The 27447-nt window shown below is 38.5% G+C and overlaps 1 protein-coding gene across 4 annotated transcripts in view; it reads left to right on the top strand.

Annotated features, from left to right (window-relative positions):
• The window catches only part of LOC143274813 (V-type proton ATPase 116 kDa subunit a 1-like), a 34116-nt gene that overhangs the window by 4558 nt on the left and 2111 nt on the right, over positions 1 to 27447 (top strand). For 3 of the 4 annotated variants that reach the window (XM_076578863.1, XM_076578782.1, XM_076578940.1), the window contains exons 5-24: positions 469 to 597; positions 963 to 1063; positions 1731 to 1857; positions 2033 to 2115; positions 2555 to 2648; positions 3326 to 3538; positions 4119 to 4269; positions 4677 to 4816; positions 6115 to 6254; positions 6666 to 6756; positions 7226 to 7344; positions 8882 to 9033; positions 10739 to 10842; positions 11291 to 11395; positions 13540 to 13602; positions 15322 to 15375; positions 19184 to 19216; positions 22932 to 23027; positions 23566 to 23683; positions 24316 to 24490. In XM_076578863.1, coding sequence (XP_076434978.1) covers positions 469 to 597; positions 963 to 1063; positions 1731 to 1857; positions 2033 to 2115; positions 2555 to 2648; positions 3326 to 3538; positions 4119 to 4269; positions 4677 to 4816; positions 6115 to 6254; positions 6666 to 6756; positions 7226 to 7344; positions 8882 to 9033; positions 10739 to 10842; positions 11291 to 11395; positions 13540 to 13602; positions 15322 to 15375; positions 19184 to 19216; positions 22932 to 23027; positions 23566 to 23683; positions 24316 to 24490 — 2288 coding nt within the window. The remainder of the gene's footprint in view (positions 1 to 468; positions 598 to 962; positions 1064 to 1730; positions 1858 to 2032; positions 2116 to 2554; positions 2649 to 3325; positions 3539 to 4118; positions 4270 to 4676; positions 4817 to 6114; positions 6255 to 6665; positions 6757 to 7225; positions 7345 to 8881; positions 9034 to 10738; positions 10843 to 11290; positions 11396 to 13539; positions 13603 to 15321; positions 15376 to 19183; positions 19217 to 22931; positions 23028 to 23565; positions 23684 to 24315; positions 24491 to 27447) is intronic. The other variant, XM_076579020.1, reaches the window with a different exon arrangement.

Here is a 27447-nt window from a genome sequence, read left to right as displayed (position 1 = left end):
GAGTGAAAAAGATATCATCACTTAGTGGATGAACCAACAAGCTGGCATAGTTGCATGGTAGTAGCGACAAAAAAAGTTTGGAAATCCGGGAATCTACATTAACCCATGACCCATTGAACAAAGCACTGAAAAGAGAACACTGTCCTCTTCCTATCATGGAGGACATCGTACCAAAACTTACTGGGTCAAAGTTATTCTCTAAATTAGACCTGAGCAACACATACTGGCATGTCCACATGGACAAAAAATCTAGTCCACTGACCACTTTAGAAACACCACAAGGACATTATCATTGGACATAATTACCTTTTGGTACTTCTGTGAACAGTGAACTTCAACTTGAACAAAATTGAACTGAAAATTATGTTGTTAAGTCTTTCTCTTAATTCGCCTTTAATTTTCATATGGTGCAAAGTATGTGTTGCTGGATATATTTTACTCTTTACCAACACAATGAATGATGTGCAGACAACCTTTGAAAAGATCGAAGGGGAGCTGCGTGAAGTGAACACCAACAATGAAGCCCTCAAGAAGAACTTCCAGGAGCTTTCAGAACTGAAGGAAGTCATGACCAAGACTCAGCTCTTCTTTCAGGCAGTAAGTTATCACTAACTTTTGGGTTTCTGAGAGCTAGAGATAAATAGAGTGAGTGAGTGTGTGTGTGTGCGTGTGTGTGTGTGTGTGTGTGTTGCACCAAAGTTAATAGTTTGGCAAATTGGATCTCTTGATTTTTATTTGTGAATGATTAATGATTTGGTTATTTGCAGCAAAGATTTGTGTTGAGAAACTGGTCACTGTCAGTTGCTGATATTTTCCGATCAACTGTATACTAAACTAACAGGGTAGGTGTATGTGTTTTAAAATATGTTCAAACGGAATACATGACCATGTGACTGTGCCTTCATTTTATGTACAAGTGTGATCAGAGCCAGCTAAAAGATGAACACTATGGTATGTGACAGCATGGTCAAGACCAGCACACCATTGTGGATGACGCCCAGAGAGCCATTACTGAGGAAACAGTGGGCCATGTTCCTGTCAGTCAGCCGTCTGTACAGTTAGGGTAAGGGTGCTGGACAATTCATAGCCGGTCTTTGTCTCTGCCAATCTTTATCTCTCCTCTTTCTCTTTCTTTCTGTCTCTTGTTCCTTCAGAACATTGAATTTGACTCAAGTTTATGTCATTCTTTTAATCTTGGAACTGAAGTGTGATGCCACCTTATGTGGGAGTGTTTCTTCAAAGTCCCTGCAACTGCAATAGTGTATGTTGTTTCTTGTTTAGTTATTCTTGGTTTTCATTTTTTCCTGCTAGTAAATAGAATGATGGGGTGGGGGTGGAGGGGGGGAATCAAATACTTTCAAAATACTTTGCCCTTCACTGGTAACAGACATGACTCTTTGGGTGTCAGGAAGGAGGATCATATTACTATATCAAACTTTTTCAGATTTAGAATTTTTCAGTTATTGTGTTTGGTGGTAATTCATGATGAGAAGGCAATAGCAGGAACAGAGCAAATGTTTGCCAACTATTGGCATATGAAAGAGAAAGACCCCAAACTAAAAGATGGGAAAAATCAACATCTATTACATCTCAAATGCTACTGGAGATGGGTAGTGCCTTATACTATTGCATGATTTTGTCTTTTAATGGGTGTTGGGGAAGAAGCAGCATGAATTGAAGGTTGATTTAGTTTTACATGGAAACATTAGTAAGAAAATTTTATCTTGTAGATTTTTGGCTGGTGTGATTCCACGTGAAAAGATGGTGGGTTTTGAACGCCTGCTGTGGTTCGCCTGTCGTGGAAATGTCTTTATGCGACACGAGTCAATTGAAGGACCTCTGGAGGACCCTGTATCTGTGAGTAACGTTTTACGGTATCATTTTTTTATTTTGCTGGAAAGTCTTAGTTTCCATTGCACAGACTTATGATTTACATTGAGCTTTCTGCATTGTTATGATTTTGCTTCAGTTGTGCTGTTGCCGTTACCCTGCGCAAAAAAGCAGTGTTTTTTGTGTGTGTTTCTGTTTTAAGGGAGACCCTGTCTTCAAGGATGTGTTCATCATCTTCTTCCAAGGAGAGCAGCTCAAGAATAAAGTGAAGAAAATCTGCGAAGGGTCAGTGCCATTGACTTAGGATATTTGAATCAGTCATTTCCACCAGAATGTTAATTTGGTTAGAGATAAATGATGTTGGTATTGAAATTTTATTATTGTTGTTTTTAAAACCAGACTATGAACTACTATGTTATCCAACTTTTTTTTTATTTCTCTATACAATTCTAAAACCTTGAAAACACTTTAATTAATGTTAAGCAGTACAAAGTCATTTTCATATTCATGATAACTACTAAAATCTGACAGTAAATCTGATTGTGTGAGATGCATTTGTAAACTGACCTTTTCATTGAACACTCGCTGTCTTGTCAAAGAAAAAGTACCTTGTCATGCCAAAAATAATTATGGACAACAATAATAGATTTATCATGAAGTGCTTTGGTGGAGGTAACAGTGTTATGGATAGAAATATGAGCATTGTTATGCAATGGTCTGACAGGTTCAAAGCATCTCTGTACCCATGTCCGGAGACACCCCAGGAGAGGGAGGAGATGCTGAAAGGTGTCAACACCCGTCTGGAAGACTTGAAGACTGTGAGTGGCCAGTGATGGCAGTACTCATCCCCCACAGTTATTACTTTTGTGTGTCATGTCTGAGCAGGTAGTCTGTGTGATCTGTTCCCTTGAACAGCTTTATGGTTTTTCACCATTGTGTCTTTGATCGTAACATAGTCTCGGTAGGCTGACCTGAAATAGTGAACTTTTTCCATCCTTTTCTACATTTGATGGTGCCTTTTTCCCCAGAGTATTTTGATAGCCTGAGCAAGCTTATATGTGTTACCCTGTGTACTAGTTTGTGTTAGTGTGTGTGATTTATGCTTCCATACTATACAATAATTTTTTTAAAGAACATGCGTCAAAAAGACTGCAGCTAAAATTGCTGAAATATGCTTAACCCATTCAACCATGCTGAGTTTACAGCCTCAGCTTCCTTGCCATATTAATGCAGAAAAAGCGCAGAAAAATAGGCTGTTTTTCTCCAAATTACATGTGGACACACCATGAAATACTGTAGAAGTTGGTCCTTTTCCTTACAGTTTATGTATATGTAGGAAATTGAAAACCATTTTAATGAGGCAAATTTTGATGCTAAGGCAGTTTTGGGGCACAGGGCTCAGTGAGTTAACAGCTGCATTTGGAGGTAAGGAGCCAGTCACAAAAATCCATATTGTTGAATATCACTTCTGTTTTTTTTCAATCTCTCACAACAGGTATTGTCCCAGACAGCAGATCATCGTCATCGTGTGCTGGTGTCAGCGCAGAAGGAAATCCGAACATGGATTATCAAGGTGGAGAAGATCAAGGCCATCTACCACACCCTCAACATGTTCAACTTTGATGTCTCCCACAATTCTCTCATTGCCGAGTGCTGGTGCCCAACAAGTGCCCTGGACAAAGTCAGACTGGCCCTGAAGAATGGAGAGGTCAGTCAATTTTGACAGTCATCATTATTGTGTGTAGTATTGCAGCCTGACTGTTTGTTTACAGAATTTTCATTACCAACAGTTGGAATTGAGGGGGTGGGGATGGGGGTGGGGGGGGATACTAAGGATAGGAGCTGTCTCCCTTCAAAAGTTCCAAGTGTAGAAATCCATGGAGGTTTTACAGTTGGTTATTTTTTGTTTTTGTTTGTTTTTGTGTTTCTTTATTTTTTTATTTTTAACTTTCTTGTGATATCTAGATTAAAAGAAAAGTTCTTACTCTGAGAAAGGTAGCTCAAACGTACATTGTCAATCTGGACCATACACATACAGTGTGTTGGTGTGTTATATCACTAAGTGGAGATGCTTACTAGTGAAGCAGCTTTTCCAAAAACAATTTCCAATATTGAACGAGTATATTCATGGTCATTGTACAGGTCCCAACAAGATTGTGAACTGAACCAACTCATTGTTTGACTGAGTGGTCGAATTTGAAATGTTTCTTTAGACACTTGGATGCAGATGTGCATATACATCTATAATGGACCAGCTGTACTTTATCAGCCATACTTAATGTTTTCAGAAAATCAGTGGCAGCACTGTGCCCAGCATAGTCCAGATGATGGAAACCAAAAAGAAGCCTCCCACCTACTTCAATACCAACAAGTTCACCAATGGTTTCCAGAACATCGTCAGCGCCTATGGTATTGCCTCATACAGAGAGGTCAACCCAGGTATGTTTTGTGTGCTTGTCTTCAAGGAACACAATTTAAAATCTACTCACACAGATTTGTACATATTCAGACATCAAATGGGGAGATACTTACAGTTGCAGTAAACAAACAAAAAAAAAAGAATATTTTATAACTGCACTGGTTGTGTAACCTGATGAAAGATGATTGACTACCAACTCAGAACAGACAGAAGGTAATCAGTGTAACAGGATCAAGCAGGCATTTGTCAAGTACAACTGCTGGTAAAGTAAATAATGTTTAAATCAGATTTATTTGAAATGAGAAGAATTTGAGACAACCACTGTTTGTTCAGTTTGCATATTGGAAGCTTTTTGAGAGCAATTGAAATGTAGAAATGGCAGTCAAGCAAAAAGTAAGAGATGTTATTTGACATTGATTTATTGCAGCTCTGTACACCATCATCACCTTCCCCTTCCTGTTTGCCATCATGTTTGGAGATGCAGGACATGGCTTCATCATGTTCTGCTTTGGCCTCTTCATGATCATCAATGAGAAAAAGTTCCTCAAGCAGCGCTCTGACAATGAAGTAAGACCTTTCTTGCCGCAAACCTTTGTAGGTAGATTTTGATTGGTTTAATCTCCGAAAAGTCTGTATTAAGGGTTTGAATGACTTCTTACTATCTAAGCCTTTGTAGATAGATTTTAAGTGTTTTTATCTTGTATGAAAAGTATTGGTAAGTTTCATACGACTTTTTACCATTGTTGTTTGTTACAGACATGTTTTCTTTTTCTTTTTTTTAACACACTGAGACTGAGAACTTTCAGCTGCATCACTGTGATAAAGATTTAACAAGTGATAAATCTGAGGCTGAAGGCCCGTCCAGTGCAATATGTTTATGTGAAGTTCCCTTTTTTTTGCACAGCAGATGTGGTGTGGTGTGTGTATGTGGATCAGACCGCATACTTTGACACCCCCTTTGAAACTGAAACTGATGCCTGTATGATGTGCTAAAACATGATTTTTTTTTTTTTTTAACTACTGTAAAGTTCAGTCTATTGAGCGCACTGGTATATAAGCCGCACCCACTAAATTTTGGGAAAAATTGAACTTTATACATACATAAGCCGCACCGGCTTATAAGCTGCACTTATTTCCGGTAGTGGAACACATACTGATACTACAGAAAAGCTGTCGATACTGTAGGTTATGAAATAAACACAAGCTGGAAACAACACAAAGAAAAGCAAGTGAAAGTACTGCTAGTGCCACAAAAAAATAATAAACAAACACAACGAAAATAAGTCCATAATTTAGGGATAGTCACATTTATTCAACGTCATCCTGCTCACTGAATCCACTAAAATCTTCGTCTTCAGTGTCCGAGTTGAAGAGAACCAGCACAGCTTCCGCCATCTTGTCACTGACTTCAGCCTTGCTTTCACTTCATGAACATGAAGGTGGAGGTCGATGCTGGTTCGCCACTTGCACTGCCGTCTGCTAGGTCGATCGCCTTCAATTTGAAGGCTGCATCATAGGCATAACATCATGTTTTCAGCATGATGAGGGTGTACGCTTGAGCAGAGTAGAACTGAATGCTGTTCTGAAGGCTTTAATGTGTGCAGATTTGATTTATAAAATGTGAACAGTTAGCACACTATCCTGAAGCTCATCCAAAAATTCATGAACAGAAATCATGATTTTGGTGAGTTGAAGGGCAGCTAAGAATAGACGAGAATGTGACACTCCTGGGATCGTTAAAATCCTCAAATAAGTCACATCATTGTATAAGCCGCAAAGGTTGAAGCTGGGGTAAAAAGTCGCGGCTTATAGACCAAACTTTACGGTAAGCATTTTATTTCAGAGATATGTGACTGTGTGTGCAGATCTGGAACACTTTCCTGGGTGGCCGCTACATCATCATGCTCATGGGTCTCTTCTCCATCTACACTGGCTTTATCTATAACGATATCTTCTCCAAGTCGGCCAACATTTTTGGTTCAGCATGGAGAATGCATGATTATGAGTGAGTGAATCTTCAGTGATAGCCTGGAAAACAGTAATGTGGGAAAGCTCGGGAAAGAAAAAAAAAGATATGATGAGTTTAACTCAAAAAGGAATTTACCATGTCAAGGTGAACGTGTGTATGTTGTTAATTGATTCTGCTGTTCAAACTGTTAAAAAAAAAAGCCTTGTGCGTGTGTGTGTGTGTTTGGGAGAGGGGGGGGGGGGGTATGTCTGTGTGTGTGTGTGTGTGCATATGTGTTCTTGAGATTGTGAGTTTGAAATGGTCATGCATTTAAAAGCTCACTTAAATGAGTGAATTTGGAAGGTGCAGACCACAAAACCCAGTAACGGAAGAATCTTCTGCTATGTGATTTGCACCAAGTGTGTTTGATGTCCCATTGTACAATTAGATAATGTGGTTGTTTTGCAGGAATGAGACAGTTGAATGCTGTGAGGAACTCACTCTTGACCCAGTGGTTTTCTTTAGAAACAGCACACCTTATCCTTTTGGCATTGATCCAGTGAGTTTGTGTTTCTCTATGTGTGTGTCTCTGTTTTTTGTTTTAATTTTTTTTTAGATAAACCAGTACTGACTAAATCACATTTACTGTGACAAGAAAAATGATGTTCAACACTTGGTTTTCATTTTTATCAAGTCCAGTCATATTAATTGGAAATGCCAAGTAGTAGGTCAGCATAAGTTAACAACGCTTTATACCTACATTGTAACATTGAATTGTTGTCTGCAGTTTTCTGCCATTTTGGTGTGTCACGACAGTAGGTGTTGACAGAAACTGCACTTTTGTAATTCTTATTTTCTGCTTTGACTGTGGATGAATTATTCATGTGTGTAAGTGTATGTGAGGGGGATGAATCTTTGTATATTTTGTTTTATTCAAATTATGTTCACAGATATTAATGCATCCTCTATTTTCTTAATGCTGTTTAAGTGAAAACTGAAGGCCATTTTCCCTTGCAATTTGTTTTCAGATTTGGCAGGCTTCAAAGAATAAGATTGCCTTCCTGAACTCTCTGAAGATGAAGCTGGCTGTCATCATTGGCATCAGTCAGATGTTTTTTGGCATCTGGCTCAGTCTCTTCAATCACATGTGAGTCCAATTTCTCCTAAGTAAAGCAATGTTATTTTGATTTGTCAGATGTACAGATGTTAGTCACAGTTTCCATTATGAGCAGCATGACAACAGAAATGACAGCAATGATCTGTTCACTGTCTACATGACGGGTTAACCTGTTATACTGTAGTTGTGGTTGTATTGTGTACATGATGGATTAACCTGTCATCTGGCTTTCCCAAATTTTCCAACAGCATCATAACTGTTGTCCAGCCCAGAAAAAGACTGTTACAATCATGAATAAACATGAACACAGACCTGATAAAGGTATAAGGCATGATCTGTGGCTCAAAGCGTTAACCTACTTCCAGCCCAATCAATAATTGAAGCAGTCTCACACACACACAACAGGCGAAAATGAGCAACCTTGTTCAACCTTTAGCAGGTAAAGGCTGTTATGATGACCCATATTATAATGCAGACACTGATTGTTCTGAAATTTGCACATATTTGTATTTGTATTTCTTTTTATCACAACAGATTTCTCTGTGTGAAATTTGGGCTGATCTTCCCAGGGAGAGTGCGTTGCTACACTACAGCGCCACCTTTTTTTTTTTTTTTCCTGCGTGCAGTTATATTTGTTTTTCCTATCAAAGTGGATTTTTTCTACAGAATTTTGCCAGGAACAACCCTTTTGTTGCCATGGGTTCTTTTACGTGCGCTAAGTGCATGCTGCACACTGGACCTCAGTTAATCGTCTCATCCGATTGACTAGCATCCAGACTACCACTCAAGGTCTAGTGGAGGGGGAGAAAGTATCGGCGGCTGAGCCGTGATTCGAACCAGCGTGCTCAGTTTCTCTCGCTTCCTAGGCAGACGTGTTACCTCTAGGCCATCACTCCACTGTATGGAAGTACAGTACATGACACATAACACACGAACCTGCAAATGTTGAAAAACTTTGTGTGGAGCATGAAGGGGCATGGTTAAGGGGCCGCCATGAGAACATCAGAGGCATGCCAAAGAAAGAAAGCTGGGGGGGAGGGAGAGGAGGGGGAAGAGGGAGGATTAGAGGCTTTGATGACAGCACACATTTTGGACTTGTTCCAAAATGTGTGTTGTCCGATAGTTTTGATTGTTATTTTAGTTCAGTTACAACACCTTGGAAGCCAGGACTTCATTTGTTTGTGTGTGTGTGTGTGTGTGTTTGTTTTTTGTTGTTGTTGTTGAAACATTTACAGTAACAAGTTTTTTATATAAAGAAACGTAAAATTATATCGCTAAAATATACTTCATTGTTCAACCAGCTCAGAATCAAAATCCATACATCCTATAATTTCAGAATGTTTTCAGTAGAAAGATCTGTCAATTTTCTTTCACAAAAACATGTGGTCTGCATACTTTTGACCAAAAAAATGTAGCCTATTGAATTTTTTGTTAATTTCACCCATTTCCACTAAAAACAGATTCCCCTGGCAGAAGCCCTGTAGCAAGTGTTGTTTCCCTGGATGGGTTAATCATCAGTATTATAGTATCTTTATTTTTTATCTTTTTTTTTCCACATGTGATGAAGATACTTCCGCAAGTTCCTCAACATCTTTGTGGAATTCATTCCGGAAGTAATTTTCCTTGGCTGTTTGTTTGGATACCTTGTGGCACTGATCTTCTACAAATGGATTGTCTTTGAACCTGAGGATTCCAAGTGTGCACCGGCTCTGCTCATCCGTACGTATGGCTTTTTCTTTTGAACTATGGGGATACAAGAAAAAGTTTTAAGAATTGATACGTAAAATGTTAATTGCAAAATTTAGGTGCACTTGAATAAAGCAAAAAGGCATACCTCATATTGTTAATTAATCAGCCAGTTCACATGTGCACACATAAGGAGAGAATTAATCATCCAGTTCACATGTGCACACATAAGGAGAGAATTGGACTCTGCCTTCTGTTGCCAAGCCCTTGACACAATGAATATAAATTCTCTGCCCCTGTGATTGTGAAGGGATTAGGGACCTGTAACCATTAACATAAGCATGGTGATGAATGAACAGTTAGTTTTAATACAGGAAGGCTTACAGATAATGCCACCACCAGAAACAGAATAAAATAAAAGCCACCCTTTTCTTCCTTGTTACAGACGTCAAACCCAGAGTTTCAGTTGTATAGAAAAGGAGAATGGAACATCCACATGGACAACAAACTCTTTCATAACTATCCACATCTAATAGAATTTGATCAGACTTTTCTTACAAATTAGGCAGAGAAGAGAGTGGTGGTCAAAGTGTTTTACATGGTGATTTCTTTCTGATCCATGTCTGTCATCAATACAATGAAGAAGCTGTGTGTTGCTTGTCATGTGACGAACCCCATTGTGTTAAATGTTAAAATCATATTGACCCCATTGTCTTAAATCTTAAAATCATCTTGTTGGGAGCTTGGATTAAGACCATATACAGTGTTTTGCTGATTCAGTGAAAATGCATTTTCAAAGTGGTTCCACCTCTGAATATTTTTAAAGGAAGTAAATATTTTTATTTCAGTTGATATGATGTATGGGTGCCTGAAAATGTATTTCTTACTTTGACGATTAGATTTTGAGGTATTGACTTGTGTTTGTGTCATATAGATTTTTTGTTGTTGCTTTTAATTTGTGAATGATTTGTTGCTATAATGTTTTCAGTTGGGATATTGCTTCAGTAGTCAGCTATTAACTCTTTCAGTGCCATAGGTGACTTTAGTCAACATCAAGGGATCGTGTTGAAAGGACCATTTATCAGATTGAAACAAAGCTTGACAGCTACAGCCAGTCTCCTGGGCAATAGAACAGTGACTAACCTTTGCCCAGACCTAGTTTGAAGTGAACAGGTCCACTGTGCTGTTTCGACATGAACCTAATAGTGTACCTGAGAGTGTCAAGTCTAAAATATTTGGTGCCAGGGAGTGTTTTTCAACAGAACCTTGGCAGTGAAAGAGTTAGTCAAATGTGAACTGAACTCAAAGCCCTCTTTACTCCTTCTCTTCTGCATCATCTTCCTCTTGCAGGGCTTGCATTTTCACTGTTATTTCTGTTATCTTCATCTCAATATCTTTCTTCCTGTCTTTGCTGACTACATCTTATACTTCTCACTCCATATTCCTTTTTCCTTCTGTCTCTCTCTTTTTGTTTGTGTCAATGGAGGAGACTTAATAACTAATTTTGTTCTGTTTATATGTGGAACTTTGCAAATAGTTATCTTTCATATGTCAGTAACAGTGAATATTATTTTCCAATATACTCTTCAGTTGTCACTGTCAATGTCACTGGTCCTGTAACCTGGCCTGGTCATGGGGGCACTGTGCTGCTGAACATATCACCAACTGTCTCCATTTCTGACTGTCTGATGCTTTTCCTGTGTAGCTGACAGTAACTGATGGTTGTATAATTGTGCAGAGTACATTAACATGTTCATGATGACCTACACTGACAAACCCAAAGCCAATGAAACGGCCGATCCCAAAGTGGGCTGTTCACAGTGGACTTTCTATGATGGCCAGGTAAGAGGAACAACAAACTTTATGTTGGGGATGTATTTTATTTTGATTAGGGTTTTGTCAGAACAGATTTCTCTGTTTGAAATTCGGACTGCTCTTCCCAGGGAGAGAGTGTCGCTACAGTGCAGCACCACCATTTTTTCTGCCTGGAAGAGATCTGTTCCAATTTATATATTGTACTGAACAGCATTTGCACAATACCACCTCTTGACAGGTGCAGATGATCACATCAGCTGTACATGTGTAATGTTATGAACTCACATACTTAAGAAATAAGACTGATATTTTAGTATCAGTATTTTTGCATGAATGTTTCCAATCAAGCAGCTCATTAGCCTGTTATGTTTTCTTCGCTTAAAGTGGTTGCATACACATTCATTTGAAAAACAAAAAGACTTGACAACTCACATTCTCCTGCACTTGAAATGAAATGTATTTCATCTGTCAACAGCAAGCCATTCAGACGGCGTTCGTGATAGCGGCTGTGTTGAGTGTACCTGTTTTGCTGCTGATCAAGCCCTATGTTCTGCGTGCCAGGCATAACAAGAAGATGAGGGTAAGCTGTGTCTTCCTTGTGTTGTGCATGCTTCCTCCATATTTGTTATTTGATCCACATGTTTTCAGAACCTGTATGGCAGGCAGTTGCTGATTATTTTGCAGTTCAGTCAGAGACGAACATAATGTCACTCAGACTCAGCAAAGAGGTGAAAGCACAGTTTGTTGGGGTTGTTCTTTGTTTCTTTGTATGACATGTATATTTATTGATATATATATGTATAGTGTTGTTTATTTGTTAAAATTTGTATGTCTAGGGAATTTACTTTCTGTCAGATTAGCAAATGTTCTTTTTTGGTATCTTTTATTTACAGATGATTTTCTCACTAAATAAATGAATTTTATGAGGGCAAGATGGTGAAATAACTTTTCAAAGTCTTTTCTTTTATCCTCTCTCATTTTAGTCTTTTTTCCATACATTTTCCCAAAATTTCTTTCCAGTACAATAATTTTGTTTCAGTTTTGTGTTTATGTTGCCTGATAATGTATAGTCGTCATGTTATCTTTTGCCTTGGTCATAGGAAGTCTGCCCCCACAGTGAAGCGAAGGAATGTTTGAACCATTCCACTCTGCTGCCAAGCTGCATTTATGTGACTGTCCTGCCGGTCTGCGGTAGTTTTCCCTGGTTCACTGACAAGTTTTTTTCTCATTGTCATGTTTCTCTTCACTCACCTGTCTCAGTGATTGCCCGCACCCAGTCTCATGTTCAATGCACACACTGTAACCACAGATTACTGACTAAGAACTCGAAGAACGCTGAATGTTTTCCAAACTTTGTAAGCCCAACCGAGAGGCTTAGTTCAGTCCACTGTGCAGCAGATTGGGTTTGGAATCTGTTTTCAACCCCTTCTCTTGTATTGGCACTCCATGGCGACTTTCTTTGTCTTGATGACACTCGACTTGCAGGTAATCCTCTCCTTCTTCCAGTATCTCTCAGTACAGCAAGTAGGGATGAATTACAGTGGATGCTGCATGTCCTTTGTAGACCACTGTTACTTGCATATATATTTGAAAGCGGTTTGGAACAAGCATTCCTGGTGTCCCCAGTACAACTTTTCAGTTATGACAAGTCTGGCTGCTTTTGATATCACTTTGTGTGTGTGTGTGTGTTTGTATTTTCCCTTCAGATTGAATGTTTTGGATTTTGGGGTTTTTTTTTTTCTCAAGGCCTGACTAAGCGCGTTTGGTTACACTGCTGGTCAGGCATCTGCTTGGCAGATGTGGTGTAGCGTATATGGATTTGTCCGAACGCAGTGACGCCTCCTTGAGCTACTGAAACTGAAACTGTTTTGGTTTTCCGCTGAACATTCTGATGTTATCCCTTTCTGCCTCCACCAGAAAGTTGAAGACAGTCGTTAAAGTTGTCAGTGGCACAGATGCTGCTTTCTGCTCCTCTCCCTCTGCTGTCAGTGTTTGTTATGGCTGGTTTATGAACAGCTCATGTGCGGTCCACATCTGCATTCAATGTCAGTGTTCTTTTCACAGGAAGACTAAAATTGTCACAAGGTTATTTACAGATTACATGCCTGTTTGCACAAGACATGAAAGCTGATTATGTTGCACTGTTTACTGGATGATGTTTGGCTCTGTTTCTGCTGATCTCAAGTTAGAAATGAACTCTAAACTAACAAGATTATTGAATGGTAATTTTTTAGACTGTTGGAAACGCCTTTTCATCCAGTGTTTTGGTCTTCAGATAAGCATTGCTTGATCCTGTTGTTTAGAATCTGACCCTTTTGTACAAGATAAAGTTGTTTAATCCAAGTACATGTGGGTACAGTTCTGGCATGCCATTCTGTGTATTTCCTGTCTGTGATATAAAAATAGGTGAGTACAATGTATCAGGGGGTTTTTGTTTGTCTTTTTTTTTTTTTTTTTTTTTTGAGAATTCTGCATGACAAGTTATTTCCAAGGAAAAAACGACAAGATTGTGACAATGTTTTTATAACAGTTGGTGGCTCATTGAAAATTTACCTCTTTTACAGCTTTTAGCTTCTGTATAGATAGTGTGTTTGTTTGATAACGTGTCACAATGTGCCTGTGTACGTTACTGCCTTTGAAAGGCTGCAGAATACCGGTGTGCAGATCTTCTTACTTTTGTGGAGTGATTCACATAAGAACTTTTTCTTTCCATTTTTTCCCCAGAGGGCAGGCAGCATGGGTGCCAAGTCCACGGATGCCCTGATCCCCAACGAAGTGGCTGAAGAGGTGAGAATGAGAAATCTTTTCAATTGTTTAAATTGCAGAGAATAGAGAGCAAGGTGTGGACTGATGTATGTCTGTAGAGAACTGGCACCTGTGTGGGCATGATATGTCACAGGGACTTTTTTTTTTAATGACAAAATCAGAAACAGGTTGTTTTTTTTAATTGTGTGTGTTCATTCAGCATACAGTTATTGTAAACTGTTTTCTGGGAGCTAATATGGTTTATTAAATTTGAGTGAATTTATTTAGTTGAATAAATTTGATTAAGGTTGTGCATGTATTAGTATGGAATGGAATCTCAGTGATCCATTATACTCATTTCATTGTTGGGCATTTCTGTGATTTACTTTCATTACACTTTGTGTGTGTGTGTGTGCCTGACATGTTGTTTGAGGGAAAAGATGGATCATGCCATTAAGATGCACTTTTCTTTCACCTTGTCCACTCCTCCCATCTTATCACTTATTTTTGTCTTTTGCTAATGTTTCATTTGTTGACATTGAATTATGTGTATGCCTCCAGTAATGGAATAATGAACTTTCTTTTACAGCTGCCATAAGGTAGATGCTGACACTGACATGTAAATGACTGTATGAAATTTTGCATTCTGTGTGATTTGTATGTGTGTGTGTGTACGTGTGTAGCTAATGTTGTTATAATTTCTGTGGCAGTACTGAATGAAGTAGTGTATATAATTTGCATTTGTCATTGTGTGAAGCAGTTCAGTTAATGTTTTGGTTTCTAAAAACAACAACATATTGATGTTTGCATGAAACGTGCACGGGTGCATGGTTTTGTAGTGAATGTGACACTGGCATGTGTGTTCAGCTTGGGCTTGTTGTGTTTGTGTTGTGAGTTTGTGTTCATGGTGTGAATTATATACAATCAGAAAGTTCACAGTGCTGAGTTTATAAACACAGTTATGACATAGTTCCTGCCATGGGTGTCATCTTCCCAAAATCTGACTTTTTTCAATCTGATGTCTCAAATTAACAATACATTCATGCTTCTGTAAGTGTGCATACACACTCACTCTCTCTCTCTCTCTCTCTCTCTCTCTCTCTCTCTCTCTCTCTCTCTCTCTCTCTCTCTCTCACACACACACACACACACACACACACACACACACACACATGCTTTCACAGAAGTAAAGAAAGGGGACAAATGCCAGGAACTAGTAGAATTATGAAAAAAATATTTCTGGCTAGTTTAAGAGTTCACTTTAATGGTTAATTATACTGGTCATGTATTATAGTATTCAGATTTTGTTTGGCTTTGCTCACAGTGTGTGTGTGTGTGTGTGTGTGTGTGTGTGTGTGTTAGGAAGCAAAAATGCATTCATGTAAGTATGTATTTTGGTCTCAGAAAACTGCATAAATTTGCTGTTATTCCATGAGTAAATCGTTCAGTCTGAAGTAATTAGAATTGAATTCATTGCTAGCAAATCTGTGATAATATATCTAAATAACTGGGTTAGCAAACATAATATTTCAGTGTACATGCTTAATGTTGATGGATCTAAACTGAAGAGGGAGTCCCTTTGCAAAACTGATGCTTCAAAAGCCTTGTCTGACAGCGCTGTTAATTGACACCTGGCTACTTCCCCCCCCCTCCCCTCCACCCCCAATTTATGGGTTCATGTGTGTTGTGTTTGTTGTGCATCTGGATGTGGTCAGTGGTGCTGACTTGTGCTCACCCCAATGTGTGTACATGATATATCAGAAAAACACAGCACGAAAACAGGAATCCCAGGCCCCTACTGATGTGGAAATGGTGGTAAGTGCATGCTTTGCTAGAGTTCACAGACCCGTCAAGGCTGTGTTTAGTGTCGCTTTGTCTTCCTCTTCCCAAGCACTAACAGGTTGTCGTTTATAGGGTTTAATCAAAATCGAAATTGAAACTTTATTTATTGAGGGAAAAGGAATTGGCACTCATCCTACCCTTTTAAAGAAAACGTATGAACTAGAATGAGTTTAATGAATATGATAGGACTGCAACAAATCAGTTACATCATTGATCAGCCAGAACTTGTGAAATTTATGAAACAAACTATTCAAAATGAACAATTAGAATAGAACAATAGAAATGAATTGTAAAATGTTTCAAAAATATTCTGCTCATACTTCTTTGTAAATAAATAAATAGATAAATAAATAAATAGATATATGAAAAAAGATTGATCTGATTTTTGTCTGCTAGTAGAATTCCAGTTAGTATATTTTTTATTGCTTGCTTCTGCTGCAGGTTTGTTCTTTTTTTCTTTTCGTTTTTTAATTACCAGTCTTCTTTACACACACACACTGTAGAATCATACCACAGTGAAAGCGTCATTGTAACTGGAAAGATACTTACCTTGAAATGGAATGCTCTTTCAGATTTTTATCTTCGTTCAGCTTATGTGAGGTATTTTTGTACTTCATGAATCATTTCAAAGGATGTGTTTGCTCAACAACTATTTTCATTCCCTGCATGTTTGTCTAGATCAGTATGTTTGTGCTTGTGTATTAAAACTGTTGAATTATATTTTCAAAGGTGGCAAAGTTTTTATTTATTGATTACAATCTGGACACATGATTGAGATTATTGTTAAAAAAAAATTGTTGCAGTTTGTTGTAATGATTTTCCCAAGACTGTATATGTTCAGCAACAAATAGAAAACAGACCTGTTTATGGCATAGAATTCGTACCTGTCTGCCGCTAAGACTGAATGCAGCAGAATGCAGCAAGTGACATGAGTGAAAGTGACAACATGCACAGGGACATCTTGCAAGCAGCCAAAGAAAAATTCTGGACTCTGAAGCACAGCCTGACTGCCATGAGAAAAAAGATATTAATTTGTCATCGGAAAAAAAGAACACACCAGTACTTGGCCTTTTGGGAGATTTGTTTTGAGAGAGATGTTGGAGAAGCTGATCAGTGTTCACAGTGCTGAATATTTTATTTCCTCTGCTTTCCTGATCATCTGCAGTCAGATAAACAAGAGATGATATCTAGATAACAGGATGATGGATCTTCTTCTGACCATTGTCAGTTGCATTCATGTGCTGTAGGTTTTCCAGGGCACAGTGGGTCTGAGTAATATATTCATCCAAATTATACTTTGCACCCGGGGTATCAAATTCACTGTCTGTGGAACACATGTTAATCTAACACAGGTTCATAGTGCATTTTAGATGTACTAATTATTCATACCACTGACATATATATATATATATATAAAAGAAAGATAAAAAGAAAAACAATATATGTACTTTACGCTTAAATTTCTGTCATTTGTAGAAAATTGTTCACTTCCTGTTTTGTAGTGTCTGTGATGGAAAAATCTGAGATCCAGCCAGTCAGAACTTGAGTCAGTGTTTCAAAGGCAAGATTCAGACTGGATACATCTGTCAGCAGCTGTTGGAATCTTGATAGGTTGTGACAGACATACCCACAATTTGAGGACACGAACTGCTTCAGAGATAGAAGACAGCTTTGTTGTTTTTTTATTGAAAAAAACTGTACATGACCGCAGCACTCGTATGGATGTGTCTTGACTGAGGAACTATATTTCCTTTTTTGAGGAAGTGTCTGGGTTTGTTCCAGTGTACCTTTTATTTACCTGTGTGCTAGCTGAATTGGTAGCGTAAGCAGCATTGACTTGAAGTTGTGTACCTTGTGCATGGAGAGAGTTACCACTCTTTACTATATATTTGTATTTGTATTGACTTGAAGTTGAGTACCTTGTGCATGGAGAGAGTTACACTCTTTACTAAATATGTTTGGATAGTCACATGTAAACTCTTATTGCTGGTATTCTTCCTGGTATCAACACAATTTTGAGCTTGTGTCTGCATACACTTCATCAAATATAGACCATTCTTTTTGGTTCCATTCAAATTATATTTTTATTTTTCATTTATTTTATTTCTTTGTTGTTTCTCTATGTTGGACATGTGTTACTGCCAAAAAGAAGATCTCTGTATCAAAGTATATACAATAAAGTATGTGATTCGTGTATTCACGTGTTGAATATTCATATTCATACACAGTACAAAACAGATCAATAATTTCTCAGATTATTCGCTTGTAATAATTGTGCTGCTCATGTCAGTGGATTGTGTGATCACTGACAGCTTTTCATTTGCTTGCACTAACCAAGTTGCTGATATCATTTATTGTAAAGAATTAGTGTGGTTGGTTTGTTGTGAAATTATCTAAGTGAATTTTGTGGACTGATTTCAGCTTCAGTTGCAATTTGGTAAAGGAAAATTTTGATGGTTGTTAAGGCTGATTTTGAACATCATGGTTGTGTGCAGTTTTTGCTCTTTTTATATATATATATATAACTATCACAGGCTGCTTTTGCTTTCATTATGTGACATTCGAGTCAATTTTGTTGTGTGAAAGTCATGAAATCATCCCCCCGAATTAATTATTTTCAGTGTTTTGACAGCTTTGAAGAATGATCACTTGTATTGACAACCATTTTTCATCATGCTTTTGATACATACTGGCTGAAGTGAATATGTTTTTGTTTTTTTTATATCTACCATTTGGTGGCAGGGAGGGTTGTGTGTGTGTGTGTGTGCGTGTGTGTGTGTGTGCATCCGTGCATGTGGGCGCAACATGTGCATGCGTGTGTGTACTTGTGTCTGGTGGTGAGAGGGCAGGATCAGAGTAGGTTGGAGGGGAGTGTGTGTGCATGCAAGAGAGTATAGGTGTGTACGTACACAGCACTGAAACTATTACAGTGTAATCAATATATATGTTGGATTGTTTTTATGAAGTGAGAATGGAAATGAAGTCCAGCTGGCCAGAAGTTCCGCTTAATTATTTTCAAAACAGGACTGTCGGCAAGAATTTAAATGGAATGGCCACTTAAGTTCAGAATTTGATCAGAAAGTAACTTTTAGTACTAGAAGGGAATTCAGTGTTATGCAAACCAGTTAACTGTCCCCAGCATCAGTGCCTGTTTGTTGTTGTTGTTGTTGTTGTTTTGTGTGTGCTTTTAAGGTGAATTGATTGAATATTTCATTGATTGTGGTTAATGGTTTCCAGCAAACTGCATTTGCCTTTTTCTAATTCTGTCTCCAGATATTGTCATTGATTGGTGCCTAGTTGGATGAAATTCATGCCTCATAAATCTCATAGTTATGATCAATATATTGATTTTAAAACATTTATGTTTGTAGTGTCCAATAATGTACATTTTCTTTAGACGCTTACCTTAGTTTGTTTATTTGTAGTATCCTAGTTTCTTTGTTTTTTTGTGTGTCAAAGAAAAAGTTCATTTCTAGTACTATACTTGTTTGTTTCTGGTGCCCTGTTTGATTGATAATGTTTGGTGTATGGCAGTAAGTTTGGTTGATTTATTTCTGTGGATTTCAAAGCTGGAACCGATTTTTAACCATTCCCTCTTGACATGGCCCAGTGCAGTCAGCTAGAATATGAGCACCGATGTCAGTCTGTACAAATGCATCTTGTTTGCATGCATGATTTTGTCATATATATATTTTTTTTTTTTACGTTTGACATATTTTTCAGTTGTTTTTGTTTTTGTTGTTGTTTTGATGCATTTACATTGTCTTTGTTTTGGTTTTAGCATGTGAATCCAGCCTTTGACAAGGACGCCCAGGTAACTTGTGCTTCAGAGTTTCCACCTGTTGACCTGTACATAGGCCAGCGCCTGCATTTACTGACTCTGCTGCTGTTGCCATGTTGTATGCTTCTAACACATTACTCAGGCTGCCAGCCACATTTTTTAATTACCATTTTCAGCTGTTTCCTGAAGTTTGATTTTAATTCTTAACACCATTTCTTTTCCAGATTAAGTTTACCAAAGTCATTTTTGTATGAAGCAACTCATATTTTCTTAACAGCAATCTTTTCTTCCATGAAAATTACCTGGTTATTTTCCATAACAGAAAACCCAATAAACTTTTGTCATGTATGAGTACTTTGCAAACATTATTTGAATCGACATCGCATTTTAGTGTGGAAGGCCTTGCCCTCGTTTAAACCAAAGATCACTCAGGTTTGAGTAAAAAGGCGATAATTCTCAGCTCTTCAGTTCTGTGATAGGTCAAGAGCATCACCTCCAAAAGGGAGTTAAACTTTGCATAAAGACGATGTGGCTACTGTGTCATACCCTGTGAAGTGTTATAGAAACTGTAAAGAATTCATTGCAGAGTTATATTTGAAAATAACTAACATCATGCACACATGGAAACACACACATACATGCACACAGTCACACTCACACCCGCAAAGTCACGCTCACACTTGTACATACAGTGCATGCAATAGTGAAATGAATTGGTCTGATGTTCAGGAAGAAAAAATATCCGCATGGAGATCTATATGAGATATGAAATACTTTCAACTGATTTGACTTATTTCCTGTTTTGTTCAGACATAGTTATGATTTTTTGTTAACCATTTGTGACTAATATTTAATTTATATCCTCCCATTTTACTGGGTTTTTTGTTGTTGTTGTTGTTGTTTTCCTTTTTCTTTTCTTTTTTTCTGAAAAGGTTTAACATGCATCATGTAGCATGCATATTTCAAATGATACTCACATTTTCCCTCATCATGTCATAGAATCTGTTCTGCTTATATTATATAACCATCATTTTCTTTAACAGGTGTGTTGTGACATCATATTTGCTTATCCTGAAGTAGCAGAGTGTGCTTAAATGTTTCTGCTTCACTCTGCCTTTTCTCTCATCAGTGTATATATCATGCAGCAGGCTTTGTTTGAACTGAACAAAATGCTTTTGTTTTTTGTACACAATATCCGCAGGACTGTGCTCAGTGTGAACTGTCACCACATGAAAGTGTATCTCATATTCCACAAAAACTGGTTAATACGCTGAGCAAGAATCATGGATTCTTACCAAAAAAATATAGTCTGTAGACTGCCAGTTTGTTGCTTGTTTGTCTTTCCCCTAATGCTGCCGTCAGTGGTTATCTACTAGTAATTATTAGTATTAAGCATCTTTGAATGTATGGATCCTAATCTGATTAGTAATATCAAAAACATATTTTGCACACCACAGGCACATGAAATAATGAAGAAGGTACAATGTACAGTCTCAGCTATAACTTGCAGTTATCTTTTCTCACAACATTACTTGGTCATCTTGTTGCAAGACGAAAGGTGTGAGCAGTCTTTTGATCCCCTCTTTTTCTTTTTTTGTGTGCAATGATTATACATCAATAGAAGATATATAGGCACGCTTGTGTCCCCTACCTCTACTTCAGCATTCAGTTCTGGTAACATTTGTTTCAGAGTTGTCATTTCCTTTTCACTCTTTAATTGATTTGTGTGGCTGAAAAAGGGATAAGAAATCCTGGAACACAAACTGTACTGGAGATCTGTTTCTTTTTTTCTTTTTCTTTTTTCTTTTTTTTTTCTTTTTCTTTTTTTTTTTTTTTTTGAGATATGTTTCTTTGTTGTTGTTTTGTTTGTTTGTTCAGCAAAGTTAGGATACACCTTTCAGAATCTTGCCTTTTATTTTTCTCTTTTTTTATTCTCTCTCTCTCTCTCTCTCTCTCTCTCTCTCTCTCTCTCTCTCTCTCTCTCTCTCTTTCTGTGTGTGTGTGTGTGTGTGTCATATAAAAAATATTTTAAGATCTTCCAACATTTTTTGTTGTTTCTTCTCATTCCTGTTGTGCTAAGTAGAAATGAGCTAGACTGAGCTTCAGTAAGCTTCTTTGAACAGTGTATCAGCTTTGACAGCTTTACATCATAACAGACTGACAAGGTGTGTGTTGCTGACTGGCAAAAATTAACAGGGGGGTGATACTTATAGAAAACATATAGCATGCTGAAAGTAGTAAGTATTGTACTTGGCTGTGATGTCATTGGAACTTAGGATAACTAAAACTGTGTGTTTTCAGTTTCAGTGGCAGCGCATTGCATTTCACCATACACAAGCTGTTGCTTCTGTTTCGCATGCACATATTTATAGATGTGCATACACATTGGTATGCTTATGAGTATGCATGTAATACACACACACACACACACACACACACACACACACACACACACACACACACACACTCACTCGCTCACTCACTTGCTCACATGCACACACACACACACACACACACACACACACACACACACTCGCTCACTCACTTGCTCACATGCACACACACACACACACACACACACACACACACACATACACACAGATGAAGGGGAGATTAATTTTAGGGAAACCTTCCCTCCCTCACCTCTTACTCCTGCCATGATATAAAAACATGAAATGATAAATCGCTGTTTTTATTGCTAACCAACCTGTACAGATGCTAACACTTACTGCATGTTTTATCATTATATTCTCTTGAAACAGCTGTTCATTGGTTTTATATAGTGGTCTAACAGTTTTGATGAAAATGTCCTGTAAGCCACAGGCACATCAAAGTGTTTGAATTTAGCGTGTGGTATTAGATATTTCCTCTGAATCAGTGGATCCAGTCTGAAACTAAGTCATCTGTTCATCTGTAACTGTGTTGTATTGTGATATGTTCCAAATAAAATACTGATTAAACCAAACTAAATCATCATAATGCAAATGTACAGATATTCCTGGATATGTCATGTGTCCTGTTTGCTGTACAGCTTTGGTCAGTTCCACTTTAATCTGTTGTTTGTTGTTTGGTGTGACTCTTCATGTGTGTGATGTGTGCCTGAATGTGCTTGTGTCATATCTTGAGATTACCAGGACAGTTGTGTGATAATAGGCAAGTTGGGTTCAGTTTTATGTAGTTGACAATGTTTGGGGTTTTTTTGTTCTATATCAAATAATGCATTTCAGTGAACAATGATCAGATTTATATATCTTTTGTCTTTGTTCTGGTTAGTTTATCATGTATAAATGGGAGCTTCAGCAAGACTTGATTGCAGTCAGTTGATTAAAAGTGGAGATGAATTCTGATTAGGAATTAATGCATAGTATATTTGAAATTTATTTCATTTGCTGGCTGGTTTATCTATCAAGTTTTACTTGTGCAGATTCTGTGCTTGAATTTTTTTTCACACAATATATTTGATATCAAGATTTAAATTTAAAAAATCTTAATATTATATTAGATAATGAACTGACTGACTAAACTGATAAAATAGATACTGGTTTCATGAACGTTATCACAAAAGAAAAGACATCTCCATAGACACATACTCTGCTTTTGTGCATAGACATGATTGAAGGAAGCTGCAGTTGAATGGGATCATTGCTGATTGTTTCCTTGTTGAGAGATTTGAGGAAGACTCAGAAGAGCAGGTATCCATAGAAAAAAAGCTGTATAGATATGTGTGTGTGTGTGTGTGTGTTTGCAGCCAGAAGGCTCTCTGATGATGGCTGCAGACGTGGAGGATGGTTCCCCCAATGGCACCACCCACAACATCTTTGTGGTGGAAGATGAAGAGGAGGAGGTGAGGTGGAGGACATTAATGAGAATGTTAACTGTGATCCTCAAGACTCTCCTGTATCATAGATGATGATGTAAAGAAATTCAGCATGCTTTACGCAGTGAAGAGCTGTCGTTGCATAGCTGGTGTAAAAGGAATAGAGTGTTTTGGTGTGTTTTTTTTATTGGTGTTTTTTTTTTTTGTTGTTGTTTTTTAACTGCATATACATTTATAACAATTAAGTCTTTAGAAGTATGTGTAAGAGAAAATGATCAGACATGGTGGTGTGGTGGAATGAAGTTAAAATTATAGATTCATAAACATAGTTGGACAGAAATGTTTTCTATTTTAATGTGATTTGCCCATGTGAAATGTGGACCACTTTCCCCTGTGGATAAGATGTTGTTAAGAGTGATGCTGTCTACTTCTGGCATGAACTCTATCCACTTAGTTTCAGGGTCCTCTGTGTGTGTGTGTGTGTGTGTGTGTGTGTGAAACCTTACAAGCCATCTCACCCAAGAAGAGAGTGTGATGTGAAGACCTGTGAGCGTGCATGTTTCAGTTTGACTTTGGAGAGGTGTTCATCCACCAAGCCATCCACACCATTGAGTTCTGCCTGGGCTGTATTTCCCACACTGCCTCCTACCTCCGACTGTGGGCACTCTCTCTGGCTCATGCCCGTAAGTTCTTGACCGCCGTACATCTGTCTGTACCCTCTTCTCCTCATCAGTTTCTTTACATGTCTGCATATTGTTTTCAAGAGATATAAAAAAAATGTTTGATAATTAGAAGAAAGTTTGTCTTAATTATTATTGCAAGATGAATTAGAAATATGAAGAATTAACTTGGGTTGAAATAGATGCATTTTTTTGTGCCCTGTCATGGTTTATCAGATTCACTGTTTTTCTCTGCCTGTTTCTTCATGCCTCTGATAGGAAGGGCTGCAGTAGTTTGCCGTATTGTTCTCAGTTATTGTGTGATATGCTCCTGGCCTTGATAAGAATGGATTGGGGGGAGGGGGGTTAACGTTGATGTAAGTGTACAAATGTATGATTGTATACTTACAACACTAATATTATAAAAAATCATTATGTATTAATACAGACTGGAAATTGTGTTGGGTGTGTTCAGAGCTGTCAAAGGATTGTATTGGGTGTGTTCAGAGCTGTTGGAGGATTGTGTTGAGTGTGTTCAGAGCTGTCAAAGGACTGTGTTGGGTGTGTTCAGAGCTGTGTTGGGCATGTTCAGAGCTGTCACAGGACTGTGTTTGGTGTGTTCAGAGCTGTCACAGGACTGTGTTGGGTGTGTTCAGAGCTGTCGGAGGTGCTGTGGTCCATGGTGTTCAGCCTGGGGCTGAAGATGGACATGGAGTACGTGGGCAGCATCATCGTGTTTGCGTTGTGGTTCATCTGGGCCAACCTAACGGTGGCCATACTGCTGCTGATGGAGGGGCTCTCCGCCTTCCTCCACACCCTGCGTCTCCACTGGTCAGTGCACTGCCTCACTATCGTATTGTAGCGTAGCCTAGTGTAGTGTACCTCCAAAAACAGAGTATGTCTGCCTACATGGTGGGATAAAAATGGGCATACACGTAAAAGCCCACTCATGTGTATACAATCGAACATGGGAGTTGCAGCCCAGGAACGAAGAAGTATTGTAGTGTGTTGTATCGTATTGTTACTCCCCCCCCCCCCCCCCCCACCACAGATTTCTCTCTGTAGGTTAGGGCTGCTCTCTCCAGGGAGAGCGCATCGCTGCACTGAAGCATCATATTTTTTGTTGGGTTTTAGTGCCCTCACATGTGTTTGTTTTCCTTTCAAAAAGTGGGGTTTTCTACAGAATCTTGCCAGGGACAACACTTTTGTTGCATTGGGTTCTTCTGCATGCCTTAACCCATTGAGCCCTGAGTTCCTGAGCAATTTTAACCCTTCTGCCTGAGCTCCTGAGCCAAAATTTGCAAATAATTGGTATTAAACCCTTTGAGCCCTGACCACCGCTTTACCGGTGGTAGAGAAAAATGACATAATGCCTAGCCACCGGTTGAGCGGTGCGTAAACACTTGAAGCGTGCAGAGTCTCAACCTGGCCCGTCAGGGCAGAAATCAGGGACAAAACGTGCGAGAAAACAACTGTACACAATGCAGCAAGTAATTGATATGCTTGATGATTTATCGGAAGTAGAGTATGACAATGATTACTCTGATAGTGAGGTGGAATTCAAATCGGATGATTTTGCTACAGATAGTGATGTTGAAAATGAGAATCAGCTGATCATAGGAGGCATGTCAGGTTGAGACTCTGCATGCTTCATGGTAGAAATCGATCTTTTTTATCCAAAGCACATGCACAAAACACAGTGAAAAGGCGCGGCCATGTTGGTACTACGTTCGCCGACGTCAGAATATCACGGTTTTTCTGATTGGCTGTTCAATATAAGTCAACCAATAGCAAAACACGACACAAGTGTTTACGCACCGCTCAACCGGTGGCTAGGCATTATGTCATTTTTCTCTACCACCGGTAAAGCGGTGGTCAGGGCTCAAAGGGTTAAGCGCACACTGCACACAGGAACTGAGTATATTGTCTGTTCTGAATGACTGGCATCCAGACCACCACTCAAGGTCTAGTGGAAGGGGAGAAAATGCTGGTGAGTGTGGGATTTGATCCAGCGCACTGATTCTCTTGCTTTCTAGGCGGACATGTTACCATTAAGCCATTACACCACTGTCTGCTTTTGCAGGAGTTAGCTTGTATCTTCATTAGTTACAGGACTCTTTCTTCTGAGTTAGATTGTATTGTCACCAGTTATCAGGCTGTCTTCGTAGTTAGATTGTATCTTCACTAGTTATCAGACGCTTTTTTCTGAGTTGGCTTGTATCTTTATTACCGTAAAGTTCGGTCTATAAGCCGCGACTTTTTACCCCTGCTTCAACCTCTGCGGCTTATACAATGATGTGGCTTATTTGAGGATTTTAACGATCCCAGGAGTGTCACGTTCTCGTCTGTTCTTAGCTGCCTTTCAGTTCACCAAAATCGTGATTTCTGTCCATAAATTTTTGGATGAGCTTCACGATAGTGTGCTAACTGTTCACATTTTATAAATCAAATCCCCACACAATAAAGCCTTCAGATCAGCATTCAGTTCTACTCTGCTCAAGCGTACACCCTCATCATGCCGAAAACGCGACGTAATGCTTATGATGCTGGCTTCAAATTGAAGACGATCGACCTAGCAGACGACAGTGCAAGTGGTGAACCAGCAGCAACCTCCACTTTGCGTTCATGTTCATCAAGTGAAAGCGAGGCTGAAGTCAGTGACAAGATGGCGGAGGAAGCTGTGCTGGTTCTCATCAACTTGGACACTGAAGACGAAGATTTCAGTGGATTCAGTTAGCAGGATGACGTTGAATAAATGTGACTATCCCTACATTATGGATCTTAATTTTGTTGTGTTCATTAAAAAAAATTTTTTTGTGGCACTAGCAGTATTTTCGCTTGCTTTTCTTTGTGTTGTTCCGGCTTGTGTTTATTTCATAACCTACAGTATTGACAGCTTTTCTGTAGTATCAGTATGTGTTCCACTACCGGAAATAAGTGCGGCTTACAAGCCAGTGCGGCTTATGTATGTATGAAGTTAATTTTTTTTCCAAAATTTAGTGGGTGCGGCTTATATACCAGTGCGCTCAATAGACCGAACTTTACGGTAGTCATCACTCTTGCTTCTGAGTTAGTTTGTATCTTCACCAGTTATCAGACTTTTTCTTCTGAGTTTGTATCTTCATTAGTTATCGGACTCTTTCTTCTGAGATAGCCTGTATCTTGCCCTGTTATTGGACTGTCTTCTGAGTTAGCTTGTGCCTTCACAAGATATCAGACTCTTTCTTCTGAGTGCTTGTATCTTTATTAGTTATCAGACTTTCATTTGAGTTAACTTATATCTTCACCAGTTACCAGACACTTTCTTCTGAGTTATGTATTTTACCTGTTATCAGCCTCTTTCTTCTGAGTTAGCTAGTATCTTCACCAGTTACCAGACTTTCTTCTGAGTTTGCTTGTATCTTCTTCACTAGTCAGCAGTTTTCCTGCCTCGTGTTAGCTGTATCTTCATTAGTTATGAGACTCATTCTTTTGAGTTTATATCTTCACTAGTTGACAGACACTTGCTTCTGAGTTGGTTTTAATATTCACTTGTTGTTAGACTCTCTGTTCTTAGTTTTATCTTCACCAGTCAAAAGACAACTCCGAGTTAGCATGCATCTTCACTATTTAGCTGACTTACTACTGTGTATACGCTGGTTTGTGGACTCATTCATTTCATATTACTTTTATATTTTTACAGATTCTTGTACAATGTACAGAATGGGGTTAGAAGTTTGCACATGGTGACCCGTTTTTAGGTGCTGGAGCTGTCTGGCAGTTGAGTTTTCTTAAGCTGTACCATACAT

This window comes from Babylonia areolata, chromosome 1, assembly GCF_041734735.1.
Source record: "Babylonia areolata isolate BAREFJ2019XMU chromosome 1, ASM4173473v1, whole genome shotgun sequence".
In the NCBI taxonomy this organism is placed as follows: Eukaryota; Metazoa; Mollusca; class Gastropoda; order Neogastropoda; family Buccinidae; genus Babylonia; species Babylonia areolata.
The sequence above is the reverse complement of the archived record's forward strand: the minus strand, read 5'-3'. Positions and strand labels throughout refer to the sequence as shown.